This window comes from Haliaeetus albicilla, chromosome 7, assembly GCF_947461875.1.
Source record: "Haliaeetus albicilla chromosome 7, bHalAlb1.1, whole genome shotgun sequence".
NCBI lineage: Eukaryota > Metazoa > Chordata > Aves > Accipitriformes > Accipitridae > Haliaeetus > Haliaeetus albicilla.
Window position 1 is genome coordinate 11,046,199 of NC_091489.1, and position 16,670 is coordinate 11,062,868.

The 16,670-nt window shown below is 45.0% G+C and overlaps 2 protein-coding genes across 2 annotated transcripts in view; both read right to left on the reverse strand.

The window, feature by feature from the left end:
- The window catches only part of MRPL18 (mitochondrial ribosomal protein L18), a 643,474-nt gene that overhangs the window by 282,535 nt on the left and 344,269 nt on the right, over positions 1 to 16,670 (reverse strand). The gene's annotated exons all lie outside the window — the stretch shown is intronic.
- Positions 1 to 16,670, reverse strand: part of FNDC1 (fibronectin type III domain containing 1) — a 74,952-nt gene that overhangs the window by 43,615 nt on the left and 14,667 nt on the right. The window contains exons 2-3 of the mRNA XM_069786914.1: positions 2,968 to 3,177; positions 1,150 to 1,248 (exon numbers count right to left, since the gene is read on the reverse strand). Of these exons, the coding sequence (XP_069643015.1) occupies positions 1,150 to 1,248; positions 2,968 to 3,177 (309 nt within the window). The remainder of the gene's footprint in view (positions 1 to 1,149; positions 1,249 to 2,967; positions 3,178 to 16,670) is intronic.

Genomic DNA, 16,670 nt, shown 5'->3' on the forward strand with positions numbered 1-16,670 from the left:
ACCACCCCATGAAAGATTTATTACTCTTCCTATTAGCGTCACAGCGACCATTCCCAAGTCTCCCGGAGGCACAGAATGCACCAGGTGCAACTTTCCAGCCCAAGTTTTACAGAAGATTAACATTGGAAAAAATATTGATGTCTCAGGAAAGGAAAGGGGCCAGTAAACTCTGGAGTACTATTTTATTCTCTAGGGACCTTACTCATGTATGATGGAAGTCCAGGGAAAGATTGCCCTTCTCTTCAGTGGGTGACATGTTACCCCGAAACCCAGCACTGCCCACACAGAAAGCAGGCAGCGGGGAAGCATAGTTCACTTCTTCCAGTCAGGTTTTTAATGCAGAGGTTCTCAGACAATTCCACATTTTCCAAGCCAAACAGCTACTACACAAAAGTGGCTGAGAGGACACACCTAATACTCACAAGTGGCTTAGGGGACCTATCACAAAGTTTTGCAATGGGAGCACCTGAAGAGAGAAAGTGAGCATGAGAAGTGGATGGCATCACCTCCCCAGAAAAGGTGTGAGGTGGGACTTCAATACACCACGGTTCTCAGTTCTGACAAAGGTGTTCTCCATCACCATCAAATATCTGAAACACGCTGCCACCCCCGCGGCACTCTCATCACAATGTGAGGGGGTGAGGAAGCGGCGCTGGCATGGAGATGACTCAGAATCTCGCTCATCCTTTTTAACCTTGGCAGCACTATGTAATGCCTTCTTTCCAAAAGAAAGTGAAAACTTTTGCTGACCAGGTTTAGGCTTCTGGAAATCGACCCCTCAGAAAAGGGAGTGGGAGATCTGACAAGAAGGCATATTGTTGTGGAGGTCCTGGCTTTGATTTAATCAAATCTTCTCATGTGGTTATTGCAGTGCATAACATTTGCCAATAGCTAGAGAGGAAGAGATTAAACAAACCAAAACAAAACCCCCCAAAACAGAAAGCCAACCAGCCATGTTGCAGAGTTGTATCATTTTATTAATCCTGCTTGAATTAGAGGAGCAATCAGAGACATCTGTCAAGCTCTTTAATGCACAGAGAAAAACCTAGCAGCTCCAGCACCAAAAGACTTACCTTCTAAAAGTCACAAAGCTATCTCTTTGCATTCAAATGTCTCCATGAATTGACAGCAGATGTGAGCGAAACATACCTGTGACTTTTCTTTTGGTTAAAGATGACCTATAGACAGGTTGGCTCCGTCCTTGGGAGCTCCTTGATGGCAGCGAAACCACATGAACTGACTCAGAGGCTGTACATGCAGGGAAAAAACAGAGGCTTTCCTGAAACCTTTTTCATTGAAAAAAAATTTTAGTCTTTTCAGGCAGAACTCTCTTTTACTCTTTTCTGAGATACAAAAGGAGAAGTTTCCTTGAAAGTTAATCTGAGTCACAGCATTTATGTCAGAGGGTTCAATATGCATGCAGTAAGAACAGTGAAGTTAGTATTTTAGAAGCAGGAAAGCAAATTATTAACATGAAAAGACCATTACAAGAGTCCTATATTCCATGCTTGACTTCTTCTCCTGATAATTTGATTATTTAAACAACATTTTCTTCCTCTTTAAAAAAACATGGTATAAAAGTAATGAAAACAAGAAGTAGATGCTCCGAACCATGTTACACAGTATTTCTCATCAAGATTAAGTTCTTTACTGAACTCCCACTAAGTCCGTGACAAGATTTCCACTGACTTCTGTACTGCCCGGACAGGCTCTCAACCTGCAGAGCAGTGGTACATGCTGGGCATCAAAAAAACAGGAGAGCATCTCCCACACGTACGTGTCTTGACCCTGTCACCTCAGCACACACGTCAGAGTGTCCCCTCTGCGAGTGGTGCATAGAAAGACGAAAAAGTGAATACTAGAGAAGGGATGAGAAATAAGTATGAGACTCCTGTTAGGAAAAGGGGGAATAACTGATAAAGGTGAATGAGGAGTTCCCTCCCTTTGGAGAAATGGAGAGCGAGACGTGTGTTTAATACAAAACCCACAAAGCAGAAGTGGGAATAGACATTTACATTGCAAAGCCAGGAATTCTGGCAGCCACGTGTGATTTTGGAGTCATCACCCATCTTGTAACGCAAGACCAGACTATCTGTGGGACAGGCGTCCAGCCTACAGGAGAGATTTTGAAAGAAAGAAGCCTAACCTCAAGCAAACACACCTGAACAGCTCAGGAGCAAAGTAAGACTGGTGAGTGCAGACCTGGCGCCCGCTCGGGCAAGAGGAGCTCAGGCAGCAGCACAGAGACAGGTCAGCCACGACACAGGCAAGTGACACAAATAGTGGAAAGGGAAATGCTCAGCCTCTGGGGAAATAAAACTGTGCAAACCCCATTGATACGGTTAGATGGGAAATCCTTTAAATCAAGGGCAGGTGATCTAGGGCACGAGTGTAAACCACCACTGCACGGCAGGGTAGGGAGCACAGAAGAGGCCAACCTGACTGTCTCAGGAGCCCTTAGTGACCAGGACCTCATGAAGGAACTGGAGAGAATGTGGACATACGAGTGTAACACACTAGTATGGAGCCCATAAAGCAGTTCTAATGGTAAGTGTGGATACATTTAATTAAAGCATTATTTTTTTTCTCCACTGGCCTGAAATAACGTAGGGACACAAAGTGTAAGAAGAGGACAAGAAACAATGGATTTCAGAGCAGCCCCATGGCATGCAAGGGGAATCTGAGCTATGGCTCTTCTCCCCAGCCCTTCCCTCTGCTATTAATATGAGTAACTCACACATGGTGTCTCTTTAACAGAGCATCAAGTTCTGCTACACTTTCTACCTTGTCATCGCATTTTTCTGTTAAGAACATGTTACAGAATGTGATTATGGTAAGCATTTTCATTTATAGAAAGAAGTCATTTTGATGGCTACAACAACATGTGATCTGTGATCACCTAGCAGCCACAGGGGATTACAGAAGTGTGCTAGCTCAGCTAGATGCTATCAGGGAAATCCGACTCACCTAGTTTTCTTGCTTCCTGGTTTTGTCGCTCTTGCAGCAGCGGAGCATAGCTCATCCTTCGGCTGCTCTCTCCAGACCCACGGAGGTAACCTTGGGATCTGCTGCGTGGACCCCTGAAGCCCGCTCCATAAGGTGGCTTCCACCGAAAAGATAACCTGCCATCTGGAGACTGGGTGCGCACTCTCAGAGGTCTGTTTGGTATGTCCTTCTCTTTAAAAAATAAGCAAACACACACACAAAACCCATCGCAGTTAATTATGAAGCACATGACATGTATAGCAGCCCACATGTCTGTTGCGAGAACAACTATCAAATAATGTCAGAAAAAATGGCATAATTTTATAGTTTTTTAATTTTGTTATAAAATCCAACTGCAGTAACAAGTTTTCCAACTGGGATGTACAATACCGAACAGTGTCTTTTCCCAGGCTCTTCAGACTGGTGCAAGACACCAAAAATGAAAACATATCATAATACAAGGACTCCTGCCAGAAACTGGGGATGTCTTGTAGCTTTCCTATTTAATCTTTTCTTTTTTTTTTTTTTTTTTTAAATCCCCTTTCCCTAGTTCAGGCACACCAGTACATTATTTTTTTGGCAAGTGCTAAAGGTCAGTGTAAAATGAAGCACAGAACCGTTTCACTATTTTTAAACTTTTCTTTAGAAAGCAATCCACATTAAAAGCAGGTTCTCTTCTCCTAAACCCATCACTAATGGTTCTGCCCTCTGACAGCCTTGTATTTAACAGGTCTGTTCTGCACATGCTTCAACTCTTGACTTCCCAAATTCCCAGTATACGATCCCTTGAGCATCCAGCACTGTAACAGGTACCTTATGCAAGTCGTTTATTTTTACATTTGCTGGCAAGTTGGCAGCATTCTTTTAAGAAGTGACACTGACGCAAGGATTACTCAAGCAACCAGTTTGGTTGCTCTGAACAGCATCTCCAGTTTTCGTGGCATTCTCCACTGCATATGACCTGCAGCATCCCAGCGCGCAGGCAGCAAGCAGAGCAGACAGCAGGAAGAAAGGTGCTGGTAGCACCAGCCAGGATTGAGATCTCCCACACTTGCAGTGATTTTTTGCCTCTTATCTTTTACATTTTGCACTCAAAGCAGGACTCTCTCAGTCTCTTCTAGCAATACCGTTCCACCAAGCACAGGGTTGTGTGAACCTGCCAGCACAGAGGTTACACGCTGTATTCAAACCCTCTCGCTCACTGGCTCAGCCAGTCATGGCAATCACAGCAATGTCAAGAGAACAAGAGGCTGGGACAGCAACAGCTGCCAGAGACCTGGACAGACAACGAAAGACAATGCACCAAAGCACCCCATCAGAGCAACAGTGAGGTCTGCTTTCCAGCACCAGTTCAGGAGTTCGTATTTGCTCATGACAGCACTTAAACATGTTACTTTAAGTACTGATGTCTGCATGTCCCTACATACATCAAAAGCAGGTCCTTTTTCAATATTTCTGCTCAGTGACACCTTCTATAACCAAACTGCTCACTGGTCTTGATCTGCTGACAAGGTTGCATCTTCTTACACACTCCCAACAAATGATCTTCTATTAAATTACCTTTTGGAAGGGATCATAGTGGCTCTCAAAGCTGTTTGCAGAGCTTCTCTTGAAATCCCTGTGAGAAACGCAAGGTTTCAGTGCTGCTGAGGTGTATAACATAGGCAGAGAACCGTGCACTCCCAGGGAACTCCGCTCTTCTACTGAAACACTGAGCAGCAGCTCAGCATGGTAAAACTTGCCTTTTTATTTTGCCTACAGAGAGATGGATCATCAGTTTAAACACGTGGACTTCAGCAGCTTCTCTCTTCTGGCTGCTCCTCACCACTCCAGCAAAACTAAGCAGCTATAAACCCAGCTTAATCAGCCAATTAAGCTGGTTTTACAGACACTTCGTGTTGCCAGAGCAGTGCATACTAGCTGGATCACAGCAGGGGACCTGGTCCTAAGTGTTTAACAAACAATAAATGCTTTTTGCTATACAATAAATATGGTTGCTCTCATGAAGCTCCCTGACCACTTTTCAAGGAATGTTCTCAGTCACGCACTCTATTAAAAAAACCACCTGCTCCCACACGGTTTCTTTTTCTTGCTCTCCTGAGCAGCTGCTCAACACAGATTTCAAAAGCCCCTTAGTCACTGATCATGTAGGCACACAGCCTTCATTCACAGCACCACCACGGAGAACTGGAAGAGGGCAAAATTCAGACCCCTGGAGGCCTCTTCTCAACCTCCTGCTCAAAGACAAACTGTCTCCAACACTGTGTGAGGCCAGCCTGGTTTTTCCTAGCTCAGTCTTCAAAACCTCCCAGGACGGAGATGGCACAGCGTTCCTGTGGACCTGTTCCAGTGCTGCACCAGCTGCCTAGGATGAGAGCTTGTATCATAGAATGAAGCAGGTTCATAGAATCCCCGCCGGCCCGGGGCGGCCGGGAGGGATGCTGCAGCCCATCAGCTTTGCTCCCCCAGTCAAAGTCACAGCTTCCAACTGCAATTAAATAGAGAGTTTTAAGGGACAAAAGATACAAAAGGAACCAGCCCAGCCAGAGCGCCATATGGAAAGAATTCAATCTAAAACAAATGTGGCTTTAGGCAAAGAGAAGTTTATCGACCATAATGCTGAATGCAGGGGATCAGTGGAGATTTTAAAACCAGGGCTTTCTAAGGCTTTGATTACTTTCCTCATGGTAGCAGCACACTTTACTGGCCATTGTTGCCATTTCACTAGTTAGCTCCAGGTTGCATTTATCTTTCCTTGTCACAGTTTGACCGGCAGGAACCTGAAGGCATCCAGGACGGAGCTAACAGAGAATGGTTTAAATGGCTTTCCTGGTAACTGCTGATCCATCAAAACCAGTATTTTTGTGCGAACTCCGTGCCAGCCTCGACAAGAAAGGGATTTCTCATTAAAACCAAAGAGCAGCGGAAGGAGCTCGCCCGCCCCGCTGCAGCTCGCAGCCCGGGCGCCATCAGCCTGGTCTGGGACAAGGCTGAAGGCCCTGGCAAAGCCACGCAGAGGAAGAAGGTGAAGCCGAGCTCAGGCCACCTCGTACAAACACGTGCGGGGCTGCTGTCCCGCCGGGCTCAGCCGCGCCGTAGGGCCGGCCCTCCCCGGTCAGGACATCTCCCACTCCTTAAGTCCCCCGTGGGACAGCAAGGCACTGCCCCCGCTGTCACAGCCCCTGCACCTGAGCACTCTCCTGCCCTCGTCCCCTTCTCTCGTCTTGGCTTCAGGAAATAGCCTGGATTTCCAGGGGGAGGACAACCCTGGGACTGGGGAGGTTGAGCAACAAGAGAAGCTCCCAGATATCCACCAGGCGTACAAGTACACCGATCTCAGCAACAGCGGAGCGGAGATTTGTAAACAAAATCTCATCCTCCCACGGGGAGAAAAGACACATCAGGTTATATCTGGGAGTTTGCACTCCCAGTGATGCAGGAAGTGGTAGATTTACCAACAGGAGGACCAAGCACGAACAGAAGCCCCAATATCTTGCTCTCTACCTGGCATAACACATCCCCAAGTCACAGGATGGATACATTGCACTGCTGCTCATTCCCAGCATCAATTCCACAGCTCCATCCAGGCCAGCTGAGTCCCACCCAGCACATAAATGGGCATCCAGAAATGGCCCAGGACACCGGTCACTTTTAGGGCACCTGAGCAGCAGGGAACATTTCCACCGCTTCCCTGGGCTGCAGTCTGATCCTGCCAGGCATCTCTCCCTACCTTTTGCAATGGTCTAAACTTGGGCAGGTTGCCTGAATCCTCAGCGGAAGATGGCCCTAACAGGTCCCAAGACAAGATTTTGGATCAGCATGAAAGCTGCACAGCTGACAGCTACTACAGCGCCTGTGGTCCCTCCTATCAGAGACAGTGGAGATGACCTTTATGAAAGCGTACGGGACTGCAGCTGTCTGCTCCCCATCTAACACCTACTCTGGCACACCAGGAACTCAGCTGGATTTCAACAAACTCTGGACATGGTCCCACATCAGTAGCAATGAAAAAGCTGTCTTCAGATGCATTCACTCCCAACTCCTTTTTTTGTCTAATGAATTTTAGGAACAGCTACCAAGTGCTTGACTGAACTGGAGGTTGATTCTTCCCCATCTCCCCACTATTTGCTCCTGTAAGCATCACCAAGTTTTTTTACACTTTTGGTTCCAAAACTGATTTAACAGCTTTCTGGAACTCCACTCTGGCCAAACTAAATCAACTGGTAAACATCTTCAGACCTCATCTAAAGAGCTACCTACAATTAAAATAAAATCAAATCCTTTTCTATGTTCTGGAAAATGAGAAAGAGTCACTCCCTCATGCTCTCTTCAGTGTAGAAATCCAACATTACCTACAGCTGCAGGAATTTGTGTATAGTATCTTGGCCCCAAAATGCAGGGCTGATTAAAGCCTCGGTATTGACTTTTCGCAGTTGAAACGTCCACTAGTACTGCCAAAGTTTCTGTGCGTGTCAGGACTGTGGGAGAACATTTTACAAATGATGTAAGCCCAAAGCATGAGGTCTAAGCTGAGGGTAAAACATCCTCTAAACAACCACACAAGGAGGCAGCTTGCACTTGCCAAAACACACAGATTCTTCAGAGGGCCTCATCAATTATCTAGCAAAGGAAAACACAAAACAGCTCCAGAAGAAAAGGGAAGTACTGACCCCTAATAATCAATATAAAAGTGTGGGGAAAAATATCCCAAGCAACTCAAACCTATTAAGATATAAGTGCAAAAAAGTAGTTGAAATATGAGGTCACAAAAAATCAGGGACTTCAATTTACCACCACAGGTCTAGGTACAGAATGTTTGCTTTTGCCTTCCCTAGTCAGCAAAAACTTTTCTACATTTTCCTTCTATGTGCCATTACTTCAGGACTGGAAAACTGGGCCTATAAAATGTGTTCTGCTGCAGAGAGGACACATATTTGGCACAGTTAGTAGACAACGTTCATATAGTCTATAAACATCTACCAACCTCTCTTTTCACTTCAGGCAGAAGTCTGGGAGGCTAAGCACAGTGACCCAGCCATGGGCAAAGCAACAGCTTGAAGAGAGAAGTTGTAGCTGCTTAGAGATAACGAACTCATCAGAAAGCGATCAACTAACTTCATTAGAAAAGGCCAAAAATGCCAGCTGGCAAATGAAATCCTGTCATGGGCAACTTGACCAAAAATCATCATAGTCTACACTGCAACAGCAAACTGGTGGGATTTTTTGCTTATTTTGTTTTGTTGGGGCGGAAGAGGGTGTTTTTTATTATTATTTTTATTTTTGAAATTAAGTTCTAAGCATCAAATGACACTGATTGACTCTGTACCCTGGATTTGAGACTATTGCTGCTTTACCAAACAGTATGGAAAATTAAATTAAATGTGTCAAACTGCTGAGTTCATTCACCATCCTCAAAGAGTAGATCCCTGTCTTAAGAAGTCCTTAACTGCTCCCTAAGCACAACCAATTGTCCTCTGAGGTAATAACCTTGCACCACTGCCAATCCACTGCCAATCTGCAAAAGCAATCCAGTTTCAGAGCTGAGCAATTCAGTTTACGAACGTTGTGCAGCATCCCTCCCAAAACCCACCACCAGGGCTGGAAAAGTACCTCAGCCAACTGTGGTTCCTAGATCTCTGAGCTATTTCTTTGGGATATTACACTCCTGTATACCGTGTACTCTCATAAGTGTCCAAGCCCTACCACCATGAAGCTATCAGCTGTACTTGTAGCAAAAAATGACAGCAAATAAGCAAACAGAAAAAAAAGAGGCACTACTTTTTGATTCTTCAGCTGGCACCTCTAAAATTAATTTCATTTGTGAGGTAAGACCCTTTGTAAATCATCCACGCTCCTAAAACCTATTGCGTCAGCCTCTCCTAAATGCAACTGCTTGAGCGGTGACGCTCAAGTTCATAGCACACATGGCAAACACATCCTAGGGCACCTCTACAATTGCCCTTGTTTGGCAACTTGCGAAACCAAGACAGGCGTCTGCCCAGGAGTGCAGAAAGACTGAGGGACACCCGCCCCGCAGGAGGCACCAGGGAAGCCAAGGGGGGAAAGCCCCACGCTCAGGTGGCAGTATTCATGTACCAAGGGCTTTATTGTGGCCAGCCAGGAAAAACAGTTTATTGTTTTCAAAAATACTTTGCAACATGATCACCCATCCCTTCTTCATGCCCGCAATGGGCATTGTTTTCCACATGCTGCTCTACCATCTTCCAGCAGGTAAATCACTTTGTGCATTGGCTTTAAGGGTTGGGAGAATTCCAATACACCATTTTATTTTTTCACCTGATTTGAAATAGGTTATGAAATAGAGTGTATTTGAAAAAGGAGAAAGCAGAGCTTTACTAGCAGAGCCAGGTGCCTAAAGCTCTGTAGTCCTTTGTGCAACTCAAGACTTTCAATCCAGTTGTTATTCATGAACAGGAAAAGAAAAATGGCATTTTACCATAACTGAGAGGCACAAGGGAAAGAGAACATCCCACCTTTCTCATCCAGCAATCCACACAGGGGTGGCTGCTTTGCTCCTCACCTTCACATACTCTCACTGTTACCTATGTCCATACAGCTATCCCAAAGCCACATCAGCAGAAAAGTAAAGAAGAAAGAGGACAGACAAAATACCACAGGACAATACTTGTTTTCCACCCAAAAATTAATGCACCATGTCACTTTGGCAAAGTATTAATGGATTTTATTTTTTTTAAGTTGATGGTTTGATCCAAGCTCCGTTGAGAAAATGGAAGCAATTCCACCAGCTTCAATGAGAGCTGGATCGGGTCCATCCTGAGAAGAGTTCACTCTGCAAAGATATTTCCTGCAGTTGGTGAGCCAGCTCAAACAGTGCTGATGTGGCCCTCTGAACCGAGATGTGCTGACGGCTCTAACACCAGAAGACTCTGGGCTCAGTGATTTACTTCAGAGCAGCCATGGCACAGAGCATAGCACTAGGTCTAGTGGGGATCTTTATAGCACTGCAGCAGTTAACACGTGTAAAAGCATAAGTGTACGATCAGAGAAAGTAGGACTGAAATGGGAGAACAAAGCCAGCCTCAGGCTTACCAGGTTGGTAGGTCCCCTAGCATTTTAAAATGCACTGTCAACCTTGTTCCTATGTGGGCTAATCAACTTTTTAAATGCCACTAATTTATACACTCAGCATCAGATCTCCTCCTGGAAATAAGCCAATCAGTTAAAGCAGTGGAGGCAAGCGACACATAAATCCTTTGTTTCTCGCAGAAAAAAAAAAAATAATCGCTCAGCACATTTCCACACACTTCTGCTTGGCGCAGAAAGCGAGGACTGGAACGCTTTAGTTCCTGCAAAGCACAATGGAAAGTGTGCCATAATTCACCGGGCTCTGGCCAGGAGTTTTGGGCAGAGGACCAGTATCCAATGGTAATGTCTGATTTAAGCAAAGCGATTCATTATACATCCGTAGAGGAGTTACCTGGCATCCAGAGGACATTCTTTAAATTGACAGCATCAGCAGAAGTTTCCAGTGCTCCCTTTGAAGAGCCCTCTGAATGCTAAGCACAGTAGGACTAGGGCATTTTCCAAACTCAACAACGTATTTCTACACGATTAATACATGTATTATTACTTAAGAACAACCAATAGTGAGTTGTTGAAGGCTTCACGTTCTCCTGCTGACATCCACACACAGATTTCCTTCTGCATCAGCACCCTTTGAAGGGGGTCCACGGAGCCTGGGCTACCCTCCTCTCTCACACCCGCTGCCTTCGGATGCCTCCTGTCAGTGTTTCTCCAGTGACCAAACCACCATTGCGGTAAAACACCCCAGCCACCCCGCAGGGGCTGTGAGAGCACACTGCAGCCGTGGCCCTGGTCTGCAAGCTTCCATCCAGGGTGTTGTCCAACACCTACCTCTTCACTGAGTTGGAGGAAAGGTGGTACTGGGGTGAGATCACCTCTGGGGGCTCCTTGTGGGGACAGAGCAGGCAAAACCAGCTGGCAAAGGCATGGGGATGCCCTGACCGTGGCCGACCTCACCACCGGGCTGAGCTGGAGGAGGATTGAGAAGCACTTCTGCTATAGGGGCAGGAGGGCAAAGGGGCCGCAACCAGTTTATTTCAAAATACTTTCCATCGCAGATCCCCTTCTCACACCACGACCCTGGTCATTACCTCCATTCATCCCATGAATGGCAGAGCAATCTTGTTCAAAGTCAAAACTAGTCTGTGTCCTCTGCAAGCTTCAGGTCTCCATTGTCAAACACATGCCCTAAACCGGGACATTCTCCTAATGGCTTGACACCAGTAAGCTTGGAGGACATGGCAGAAGACCTGCAAGCCGTACGGCTCTGTGGGACGCCACAGCATCTGTACGGAGAACAGCTTCTTCCCTGCCTTTCCTGATGCATCCAAAATGATAGATGTACATACTTTTACTATGAGAGTTACCAGCAAAAATCATTCCAAATACTATTCCAGACCATGAAGAGTGCTAGGCTGTTCCCTCTAACGCAGGCAGAGGACTTGACGTTCCCACCTCCTCTGGGACAGACTTCAGCACTGCTGTGGGGACAAGACTGCAACTTTAACTTGGGAGTTTCCTGAATGTTATTATTATTTAAGGCTTTTCAACACTAACATTTGTGAAAACGAAGATATACACATAATAATAAAAACATTCTAGCAATACGCATGTGCTTGCCAGCTTAACATTTCCCTATAGTTACAGATACATGGATATAAAACAGATATGTGACTCAGATGAAATTTAGAACAGGTAACACACATTGAAAAAATCAAAAGACACCACAAAGAAGTAAATAGCAAATGGAGAATGACATGCAAAGCAGTAGTATTCAAGACAAGGATCTGGTGGTTGTAGCTGCTCACAGATTAACCAAAATAACAATGTGATGTTGTCCAAAAAAATCAATATAATTCTGGCCGGATCAACTGAAGATTATTGTATTCTACTGTGCAGTGGAAATTCACTGCTGTAAGAACTGTGTCCCATAGCCAGTTACTATGTTTTAAGAAAGATACAGGCCCACTGAGGAAAGTCAAGAGGAGAGGTATAAACACAGTAAGAGATCTAGAAAACATGACCTCAGAGCTAGAAGAAAGGAGAAACATCACAGCACCCAGGGACTGAGGCACTACGGGCTGTCTCTAAAAACGTAATGCCAAATGGATGCTGGAGTTCCCACGAGGAGCACTGGCAAAATCATTGCAAAGAGCACTTCCCATTGAATCCACTTATTTTCTGAGGAGTTACCAGCAGTCTTCTACTCTGTACAACACACCCTATTCCTAAGACCTCCTAGGCAATGCAATGTATTCAGGAAGTTACAAAAACACCTTTCCTTTTCAACTGCTCGGGTTTTGATTCCATATTATCTACCAACAATAAGTTTCACAGATACCCTACGTGTTGTATGAAATCCTAAGTCTTCTCATGGGTTCCAGAAATAGAGTTTTCCATTTAAAGAGTTGCTCCTCTCCTTTGTGTTGTACAGGGGTAATTAAATAAAAATTATTTAGTTATGCCCTTTACCGTATCTGCTACTGGTGACTCTAAGCCTCTTCATTTCTTTCCTTGGTAATTTTTGGGGAGGTTTGCCCTTTTTCCTCTGGAAATTCTCTGCTTAAAGATTATAGCTTTCCAGGGTTACCTCAAGCTGAACATGATTATCTCATCTATATGATTTCTGTACCTGAGCTAAACATGATTATCTCATGATTAACAACCAGCGCCTCTCTGAGCTAGCAGAACCAAGCTGGATCCCAAGGGACAAGCACAGAAGGTGTCAGATTGCTTCTCCATACTATGTCCTACAGGGACCTGGAACTGACTTACGTGCAGTGACAGAGAAGTCACTCCTTTCCATTGATTTATTGGGTTTTAATCATCTGTCTGTTCTCCCTGAAGACTGTGCCCTTGCTATCTTGCTCCCAGTCATGATGTTGCTCATCTAACTCTGCTAGTGTATTTATACAGCCAAAAACTTTAAACTGCAAGAAGAAATCAGTGACCATGTTGCTCCTCAGGCAGGTATGGGCACTACAAAGAACACCAGCATCAAAACAATGAAGTGCACAGTCACTGCAACCACAGGTGAGGCAGAGACGACAGTGTCGTGGTTTAACCCCAGCCAGCAACTAAGCACCACGCAGCTGCTCACTCCCCCCCCCCCCCCATCCAGTGGGATGGGGGAGAAAATCGGGAAAAGAAGTAAAACTCGTGGGTTGAGATAAGAATGGTTTAATAGAACAGAAAAGAAGAAACTAATAATGATAATGATAACACTAATAAAATGACAATGGTAGTAATAAAAGGATTGGAATGTACAAATGATGCGCAGGGCAATTGCTCACCACCCGCCAACCGACACCCAGCCAGTCCCCGAGTGGCGATCCCCCGCCCCCACTTCCCCGTTCCTATACTAGATGTGATGTCCCATGGTATGGAATACACCGTTGGCCAGTTTGGGTCAGGTGCCCTGGTTGTGTCCTGTGCCAACTTCTTGTGCCCTGGCTGGGCATGAGAAGCTGAAAAATCCTTGACTCTAGTCTAAACACTACTGAGCAACAACTGAAAACGTCAGTGTTATCAACATTCTTCACATACTGAACTCAAAACATAGCACTGTACCAGCTACTAGGAAGACAGTTACCTCTATCCCAGCTGAAACCAGGACAGACAGGTATCTAGTTTGCACATTCCTGGCAGGACATCCTCCTTGTCAGCTGCCATGAGGACAGAGCTGCCCCCTAAACCTGCCACCTTGTAGGTCTGACTGGTTGGCTTGAACTGTCATTGCAGGAGATGGAAAAGCTTCATTTGGATCAGTGTGGCCATCCTGAGCATATCCCTTGGGAAGGGCTTGTCAGCCAAGATGCTCAGACAAAAACAACCATGTACCAAGCACAGAAACACAGGGATGGATTAAAGCGCACCTCCGGTTACCTGCAGAATCACAACTACAAAAGGCATTGACATCTCACAAACAGCCAGCATGACAAAGGGGTAAAAACATGACAGTCGGCAGGGGAGAACTGAGACTCCGTAAGTTGTGCTTTGCTTCATGCATAAACTAAGCAACCAAAAATTCATGGTAACAGTTCCTCCAACTGGGCCCACAGCAGTAACAGCAAAAGCCATCCATTCAGAGCCATACAGCTCCCAGATGCACCACTATTATGATTTAAAAAAAAGGAAAGCTTGTATTTTCCATCTTTCCCTTTCTACACTCTTCTCAAAAGATGCTGTGGAGAGCTATGCCTTAAGAAAAGCCCCTTTGCTTTATTTTACGTAACTGTGTCACTACAGCATGTATTTTTCACTTATGATCGTCAGTTGGAGATTGACATTAGTCTCACAAGCACTTAAAAATGTCCCTCACCACATGCATTTGAGTTCTTCGATTCAAGACTTCATCCAAAGCTCTTTGGTGCACTCCCAGCTGAAAGCTTGGTAGCACCCTCTGTCTCCAGCTTATTTTGAAACCTACCCCCACTCTGGAGGCAGAGGCATCAAATCATTGCTCTTTCAGGTCCATCAAGAGAAGAAAAAACCCACCCCAACAGTCCAGAAGAATTGAGAAGGAAGGTTGCAAGCTCTCCTGGCTGCACGGTTCTGGTCCCTGGGGCTCCCTGCTGCCACCCACGCAAAGTGTACAGCCCAGGCTCCAAAACACATGGTTTGCATCAAACCACTGTTTCAGTTCCTGGAGAACTACAGCCCACTGTTCGACTCAGCAGCCACTTCTGGGAGAATAAAACATGAAACCCATTCGAGCACCAGGCTTCCTGAAAACTTCCAAGCATAAGGCAGTGAGATGGAGATGGATGGATATAGCATAGACTGTAAAATTAGGTACAGTATATAGAGCTGTAACCCTTCTACAATAAAATCTTCAATTGTTAATGCAAAATGGAGCGACATTTAGTGAAGAATGTACTTTGTCATAAAAACTTTAATTATTCTCCACTCCCTAATAAAAAATGGAAAAAGCTGAACATTTGGCAGACCCATTTCGGAAGTGCTTTTAAAACTGCCTACTTCAAAAGCAGTATTGGAAAGTGACTTTTAAAATTGCCACTCGAATTATCCCTTTGTCTACATACATCTCTTCCACCTGGCTGGTGGTAATAGTAAGTCACGTTGGTATTACTCTGTTTTTCTTTCTAGAACTTCTCCTTCTAATTTTCCTTTGGGATTCTCTTCAATGCATCTTTCAAGGTCCTGATATTATTAGCTTGCTTACATTTGAAGTATTTGAGGCTCTTCATCTGGCAAAAACATTTTATTTCTGGTGTAGTGTTCTCTTTGACATGGCTTAACTGCATTGGCCAGAGGTACTGCCAAAACAACTGACAACGTAAGGATTTGTCTTCCCATGCAGGACAGAGCCACAACTCTGACACGGGCTGTTCCTCCAGAGTCCAGCGAACAGTGGCAGGACGAGAGCACAGCTGGATTAGGTGGCACCATCAGCAGAATTAGGTTTACAGCCTTTAAGCTTTTGATAACAAATACATGTAAAATCTTTAATACTTGAGTGAGTTTCAAATGTATATGCAGGTATCCTTTCACTCTTTGTTTACTGACTTTAAGTCTAACCTTTTCTGGGCTTAAAAATGGAAGTGGGTAAGGAGGGACTGGGCCTCTGTGGTACTCCAGGTTTGACCCAAAGCTCCCTGGCTTCAGTGGGAACCTCTCCTTTATCATGCCTATCACTGGAAATTTGGTTTGCAAGAAGGGGACTCACTGATTTAACAGAAAAGCAAGTTCATAGCAAAGCTAACTTATTTCTTTTACACCATCCATATGACAAAAAGGAGTAGCATGAGCTGTCAACAGGCCTGATAAAGCCATTGATCCCAACAGATTCCTCCACACACATCCCTTCAGTCCCTCGTCCTTAGGAAGGAGGGAATACTAGTGCTTGTCCCCCGAGATGCACCTGAGGTTTCCCAGTGCTGACACTGCATCACCCTGCAGGACTCACAGCTGTCTCGGCTGGCGGCTCCGGTGAGGCTCAGACCTTTCCTAGCGGGCAAGAAACTCACATTCCTTGGCTTTGGTGGATATTCAATTGGAGAAATAGCACAAATATCAACTTACAACATCTTAAGCCCTGTTTCTTAGAGAAATCAGAGCCTAAGGGTGTTTTAAGTGGTGCGGTCTGAATTTAATCTGACTGCAATCACAAATGTGACAAAAGCACAGGATAAAGTTAACTGAGCTTGTTTTCCTCTAGATAATCCTTGTATAGCCTGTTCTCTAGCCCTAGTCAGAAGTGCAGTGATGGGAAGGAAACCTGCCTAAGAAATCAGAACATGAACCCACACCAAGCAACTCATGCCGTGGCAAGACATTGTCTGGAAGAAAATGCACCCCTTCAAAGCTTCTGGCTTTCCACAATGTGTTCATGACTGTAGTCCCCACATCATTTGCACCTCCAGTTTGTTCTTGTTTTCATATTCACACTCTTTATTTACTCAAAAGTGAGGTAACTTCTGTGTTTCTGACAGTCTAAAATGAAGCTTACAGCACCTCAAAACCATGTCAGGAAAGTAAAGAGCAAACATAACATTGCCACAAACCTAACAGACCTAAAATTTTAGTTAGTCTCCTCTTTAAAATCAGGGCCACCTGACTCATGCTGCTTTTTTATGCATGCATTGAAAATACACCGT